This window comes from Idiotropiscis lumnitzeri, chromosome 5 (genome assembly GCF_059441095.1).
Source record: "Idiotropiscis lumnitzeri isolate Australia: NSW breed Sydney's pygmy pipehorse chromosome 5, RoL_Ilum_1.0, whole genome shotgun sequence".
Classification (NCBI taxonomy): Eukaryota; Metazoa; Chordata; class Actinopteri; order Syngnathiformes; family Syngnathidae; genus Idiotropiscis; species Idiotropiscis lumnitzeri.
The window spans coordinates 11,894,496-11,901,686 of record NC_142395.1 but is presented as its reverse complement, the minus strand read 5'-3'; the positions used below and the strand labels follow the sequence as shown (position 1 = coordinate 11,901,686).

The 7,191-nt window shown below is 40.7% G+C and overlaps 1 protein-coding gene across 2 annotated transcripts; it reads right to left on the bottom strand.

The window, feature by feature from the left end:
• Positions 1-1,313: 1,313 nt before the first annotated feature.
• Positions 1,314-6,469, bottom strand: LOC148336946 (uncharacterized). Of its 2 annotated transcripts, none has more exons than XM_088295853.1 (2): positions 6,251-6,469; positions 1,314-3,866 (listed from the first exon to the last, which is right to left on the bottom strand). In XM_088295853.1, the coding sequence occupies exon 2, from the start codon at positions 3,841-3,843 to the stop codon at positions 2,611-2,613; it is 1,233 nt and encodes a 410-aa protein (XP_088151979.1). In that variant the 5' UTR covers positions 3,844-3,866; positions 6,251-6,469; the 3' UTR covers positions 1,314-2,610. The 2 variants fall into 2 exon arrangements, with proteins under 2 accessions (XP_088151979.1, XP_088151978.1); XM_088295852.1 differs by lacking the exon at positions 6,251-6,469 and adding an exon at positions 4,755-5,220.
• Positions 6,470-7,191: the final 722 nt, after the last annotated feature.

Sequence of the window (7,191 nt, the reverse complement as noted above, 5' to 3'; positions counted from 1 at the left end):
GATATTAAAGTTACATATAATTTGAATTTACATTAATTAATTCTCAACAGGTCTTCTGGGGGCTCTAAGCAAAGTTTCCTTTGTGGGATCTCTAACTGATCAGCAGCACCAACCGTGCCGCTATTGATGACTCCAAAGCCCATCATTTCAAGTTAATTTATACTTTTTGTCCTTACAAAAACAGCACAACTAAAGAATTGAATTCTTTATAATCAGCTACCACTCTACAAGTCAAGTCAGGAATGCACCCCAGAAAAAATGACATTTTCCTGCCTCCTAATACATTTTAATTTGGTCCAGTTGAGTTTAGTCATTGACTTTACACTTCAATGCAATAGACTGATGATTAATATTTATACACAAACAAAGTATTTAACCTAATATCAGAAAAGAAGAGTGAAAATTAATGCATTTATGAATTATATGATGAACGTGCCCAAGGAAAGTATGTGAGGGTAAATCTTTTTTAAAGTACCATAATAATGATACCTTATTACGTTCATGTTTTTTTTATTTGTTTCTTCATGGTATAAGATGAAATGTACCATTTATCATTAGGGTTGTATTATTATCATTATTATTACTGTTGTTTCTCCTTCACTCCGCGCTTGGAAGCGCAGTGCATCCAGCAAGCCAATCAGCAACCCGGAAGGCAGACCAATGGGAGCGCTGCGGCGTCACCGCACGGCGGCTCCGAATGGCAGCTGGGAAAATAAAGTCAGTTACAATACAATTTTCAACTCGATCACCTTCGTCTTCTTACACACACGAAGATTCAATTAAAATGTTTCATTTAGGTAAAGTAGCGATGGACGCTCCGCGTCGTTGGATCAGAACTAATTTCATAGGAATTTACTGACTGGCGTGTGGCAGCACAAAGAATGTGGCGGAAGTTGTTCGACCCCAATTTTGTAATTTCCCGTTGCTGCGGAACGTCAGAGCGATGACCATGTTGGATGTGGCGAAGCCGCACCAAGTGAATTAAGCTTTTTCAACCGTTCACACTGCACTGTTTGTATAATTATGGCTCATTTTCATAGAATTCCATCAATGACGATCAAGACTTGTCCAACGGATTTTCTTTGGGAAATAATCAATAATCATCAGTTTGGGCTATTGCTTATCATTCAAATTGTAATAATGGTACGAAAAAACTACAATCACGCTGTTCAAACATGATTTGCATGATTTTTTTAAATTGGACAAATAGGAATTTCCTCCTATTTCTCAATATTCCTCAGTTTATTACATCAATTTGAGACATATTTAAGAGACTGCCCAGTCTACAAGATCCTCAAAGCAAACAAAAAAAATGCAATTGAGGTATGGTTTATTTTTTAATTATGTTTTTGGACATGTGCAACAATCTTGCTTATGTTTCATCGTATCAGAAGGGAGAAAAAATAAGTGTGCATTTGCCATTTCTTTCTCTGAACATCTTGTCGATCTGAATGACCACAAGATAATATTGAGCCAGGAAACATTTTAATTGTCAGCTTTGTGGATATAAAAAAGTCAACGCATCCACGTGGTAGGTTTTAACATTTGAAAAAATAAACCGACAACACAGTGGACAATTGGTTAGCAAGATTGCCTCACAATTCAGAGATGCAGGGTTGGATTCTGGCTCCAGCCTACTGTGTGGAGTTTGCATCTTCTCCCTGTGGCTGCATGTTTTTTTTCCGGGTACTCCGGTTTCCTCCCACATTCCAAAGACATGCATGGTAGGTTGATTGAACACTCTAAATTGTCCCTAGGTGTGATAGTGAGTGTGTCTTTGTTTTTCTATGTTTTCTCTATGATTGGCAATCAGTCCAGGGTGTACCCCACCTACTGTTCAAAAATGGTTGGGATAGGCTCGTGAGGAGAAGCGGCTAAGCTAATGGAGGAATGGAAAAAAAAGAAAATAAGATCAATAATTGAAAGACTTTTTCAATTCCCTAAGAAGTCAGCACAGCCCACATCTGTCGGAGTAGGCCTTTAGTTTGATAATTTTGTGCTGACATTTCCAGCTATGTTGAGTGGTCCACAGTTCCCGCCACTTTGATGAGAACCCGAGTTACAGTTGAAGACAGGGGAAAGCAGGCTGCTTTATTTCTCCAGTGCATTCCACACACAAGGTAAATCAATGGAGTTAAAAACAAACAAAAAAAGAAATAAAAAATGACTGACTAAGTAAAAGAATGTACGGAGCAAGATTTTTTAATGCTTTAAAGCAGCTCAATAACAGAGGGGGGGGGGGCATTGTTTTTATCCTCAAATTAAATTCACGCTTGGGGTTGACTTTACTTCTTTTGGTAGCTTCTTCCATTTGTGAGCAGCGTAACAGTTAAAAGTTGCTTCAACATGTTTGCGTTAGGTCTTTAGGTTTTCAACCTTTCCACCCGAGTCCCACAGTGCAGTGCGGTGCAAGCTGGGCGCAAACCTGGGTGAATAGGAGAGGGCTGAGCACACAACCTTAGGGTTGTCCCAGAGCTCAGTGCTGTTTGGACCAATGTGTGATGCCAGCTCTCTTTCTGGGCGATGTTACACACCAGAGGGCTAACGTTCACAATCGTACTTCAATCAGAATCACATGCACACTTTTACAGCTACATGCAAATATTAAATTCATTTCCTGCTGATGCTTTCAGCAGCACATTTGTGTCTCTTAACATCAATCTTATTAAAGAATCTTTTACCACAAACACTGCAACTGAATGGTTTCTCTCCAGTGTGTTGTCTTGTGTGACTCACTAAATGTCCCTTTCTGGAGAATGTTTTCCTACAAACTGAGCATGGAAATGGTTTCTCTCCAGTGTGTATTTTTGTGTGACTCACTAACTGTCCTTTGAGAGAAAAGCTTTTCCCACAAATTGAGCAGGCAAAAGGTTTTTCTCCCGTATGTATTCTTGTGTGCGTTGTTAAAATGTGCTTTCCTGAGAATCTTTTTCCACAAACCGAGCATGGAAAAGGTTTTTCTCCAGCATGTGTTTTTTCATGGACTCTTAAACTTGTCTTTAGAAAGAATATTTTACCACAAACTGAGCAGGCCAAAGATTTCTCCCCAGTGTGTTTTCTTGTGTGTATTGTTAGACTTTCCGTTTGAGAGAAGGTTTCACCACAAATTGAGCAGGCAAAAGGTTTTTCTCCCGTGTGTATTCGTGTGTGCCTCGTTAAATGACCCTTCATGTAGAATCTTTTTGGACAAACTGAACAGGCAAAAGGTTTCTCTCCACTGTGTGCCTTTGTGTGTGTTTCTAAACTTTGCTTTCGAAGGAAGCTTTTATCACAAACTGAGCAGGTGAAAGGTTTCTCTCCTGTATGTATTTTTCCATGCATTCTTATTTGTCCCTTCTGTGTGAATCTTTGCCCACAAACTGAGCAGGCAAAAGGTTTCACCCCAGTGTGAGTTCTCATGTGTAATTTCAAACTCCACTTTGAACTCAATGTTTTCCCACACTGAGAGCACCCTGTGCTTTTGTTGTCAGCGTGACAAATGGCATCACTTTGTGAGTGATCATCATCCTCAGTGTCAGGAGAGTGAGAAGTTAGGTCGTCATCATCTGACAGTGGAGCTAAGAGGCCTTCTGCATGAGCACCTCTCGTTGAGCTGCTGCTTGGAGGCTCCTCCCCTCTGCTCTCCTCATTTCCAACTTTGGCTTCATTTTCGTCGCTCTTCAAAGGGACAAAACTCAATGGCCACTTGGTGATGTCATCCTCCTCTTCTTCTTTGATGCAAGACATATGTGCCCCCTCTTCCTCCACCGTATTGTATAGGAGCATCTCATCTTCTTCCTCCTTAACGCGAGGGTACTCCTCCTCCTCGTCGTCTGTGCGTGGAGGCTTCAACTTTTGCAGCATAGGATCAATATCTTCACTGACATCTGCAGGACACAAAATATGGATGCAAAATAACGCCAACGTTTAGAGAAGAGATGTGGACGAAGCCATGTTTTGTTGACACGGAAGTTGCTACGCCTTCTTCTTCTAGTACTACTATTTCCGGTATATTTGGTCAATCTGCGCATTTCAAAATAATTTGTTCTGATCCAAAGTGTGATTTTTGATTTCTTTACAGCCAATAAATTATCTTGAAATGCTGTTGAAATGCAATTTGGAACAGTGGACTTTAAGTTGTTTATTGTAAAAATACTGTCATTTCCAGATTTGGTCAATGAAATTTGAAATGAGTTGAAAATGATAGTGACTGACATTTGCATTAATTATTCATGAACAAATGTACTTTGCATAATAATTTGAAACACTGTGAATCTGATGTATGTATCAGCCGTAATGCCCAGCCCTACATCCGAGTGCAAATATTTGAATTTTATACACATGGTACTTGACCCGGTTAGGGACTATTAAAGGGATGGACGACAACAGTCCTTTTTTTCCCAAATGGATTGTCCTCCATTAAAAATGGGTGACCGTCTGGAATGGACAGTTCTGTCCCAGGGATGAAATCCCCATCTTTGATTTAAAAAAAAAAAAAAAATTGACAAAACAAAAACAAACCACTATTACAATACAGTACATGTATAGGATCTATTTTGTTTAGATTTGAAATTACAATCGTTACATTAACGTTGTAAGGTGTATAAAAATAAAAGCTCAAATCCGCTCAGGAAGCAAATTGAGTTTCCTAATTAATTAACTGTGTGACACAATGAAGGGCCACTGTCCACAGTTATATTGCACGTGACGTCCTAACGTCATGAATTGAAACTCGGTCGTCAATAAGTGGGCATAAAAGAAAGAAGTGCTCTAACCTGCGTCGAGCATTTGACATTGTGGCTCCTTCTCCTCTTTCGTCCCACAAAATTCATCCTGATATTCTTCTTCTTTATCTCTTTGGGCACACATTTCCACACGACGATCACGCCAATTTACACACGATCGCTGCCAAGCGATAGGATACGTCTCTTTTTGTTAGCAGCTAAACTAAAACTAAGCTAGAACTAAACTAATCTAGCCCGAAAAGCTTCAATGTGCACCGATATGAATTTATCCGGACACGACTATTCAACAAATGATCCTTTTGTATAATAGGACGTCCTGTATTGTAGCTTAGGGCGGTCACTACTCATTTGGAAGTAATTATTTTTTATCGTCTCAACGACTGTGGTGAAGCGACGCGGAAGTGCAAATTTAAACGAGGCAACGGCAATTCCACTTGGACAAATGACACATGTTCGCAGAAATTGTAGTCAAAATTCTTGACGACTCAAAGGTATGAAGGTGAACGTAGTATTAAGTCCCTTATACTACAGTGATATGGTCCATAATTTGCAAAATGGAAAGTTTAATACTCATAGTGAGTGTACCAATGATGACTTACAAAACACCCTGCATAGAAAGTCAGTGCATGGAAAAGGTTAGTTTTTATTGTATGGTAGCCTGTTATGTGTCTGCATACACCCCAGAAAATAGGTAGTTGCTCCCATGCCTGCGATTCGCTGGCAAGCAGTTCTGGGTGTCCCCCGCCTACTCCCCGAAGATAGCTGGGATAGGCTCCATCACCCCCGCGACCCTAGTGAGGAGAAGCCGTACAGATGGATGGATGGATGGTTCAACGTGCTCCAAGACGGATGCAGCCCCTCGTCATGCCCGATATCAGCTCATCGCCCGCCATCTTTCCTTGTACAACGCAAACGCAATCAAGCCAGCGTGTACACCTTAATTAGCGTGTGCGTAATCGCATGAAGGTGAAGCAGACGACGTGGTGGATCTCGTCTTCAGATTGCAGGCCGCCACTAACATCCACATGTCCGCATTTAGCTTCAGATATCATTAAGCCTCCTGACGGATGGCATGGAGACTTCCCGTCTCTCGGCTTCAAGTAAGTAAACACGCGGAGAACAACATCCACGTTCAGCTTTGTTGTGTGGCGAAATCCTGTTTATCATGGGGGATAATGTGAACTATGTAGTCCCCTCCAAAAGTACTGGAAGGTTAAGGTCAATTCATTTGTTTTTGTTGTATACTGGATACATTTGGGTGACGGATCAAATGCTGAATATGAGACAAAAGTTGAGAATTACAGAGTTTACAGTATTTACATCTAGATGTGTTCAACAAGTCAGTAGAGAAGAACACTTTTTGTTTGCGGCTCCGCTGTTCCCTTTTGTCAAAACAATGTCTACCCGCACGTTATTTCGGCACATCCGCTAACAATGTCTAAGTTTGAGAAGTCAATTTTGGAGCACACACCCCCTACAACAACATAACACACACACAACATTAAGAGAAATAGAAAAGCGCTTACCAGTTGGCTGTACACTGGGTCAAGATGTTGCGGCACGAGTCCAGAGCAGAAGTGGTATTCACTTTTCAAACAAAGTGCGGTCATGTGCACCTGACTAAACGATATGCGATCACCTGAGCCTTTGCACCTGACCTGACATTTAAAGGGACCGTTTTGCTAAGCTGTAACAAAACTGTCAAACCAGCTCAAAAACACAACGATAACACTAAAGATGTCAAATTTGCCGTCCGGCTGTACAACTGTCGTAAATCCGGCAGCGCCACGATTTACGTTTTAAATCAGGGGTGGGCAAACCTTTTGATTGGTGGGCCACAATGGCTTCTAAAATTTGACAGAGGAGCCGGACCAGGAGCAGATGGATGGAGTGTTTTGGTCACCTCACCTCATTGGAGAAAAATAATACATTTAATTTTAAATGAAAATGAACAGAAGCATTACAGCAAAATATCTGTGTTTGACACACCAGAGTATTTAGAAAATAAAACATTAACGAGGTTTATTCATTTAATTTTTTTCAAGTTTGGCGGGACGGATTAAAACGTTTAACGGGCCACATGTGGCCCCCGGGCCATAGTTTGCCCACGCCTGTTTTAAATGATCACAAAAAGCTGATAAAGAAGAAAACGAAGGGTATTTTCTCGACGATTATTGTTCAATTTTGTTCGATTTGTGAGCACACCATGTCGTTTTAGTGAGTTGTCATTCCCAAAACATTTTCATTTGTATTTCGTTAACAAAAATGCTTTTTAATTTTTGTTTTCGTTATTTCGTTTGTCGTCATTTGCTATAACGCGCAAAAATGGGCATCCGGCATATTCAACATACTTTTAAATGCATTGCTATTGTAGTGGAACAAGTGTGTGTAAGATGTGTGCCAGCCACTCTAGGAAGCGGAGCCTCGTGTGACATAGGCGAGTCGGCGCGCGTGTGTGTGTGCGATT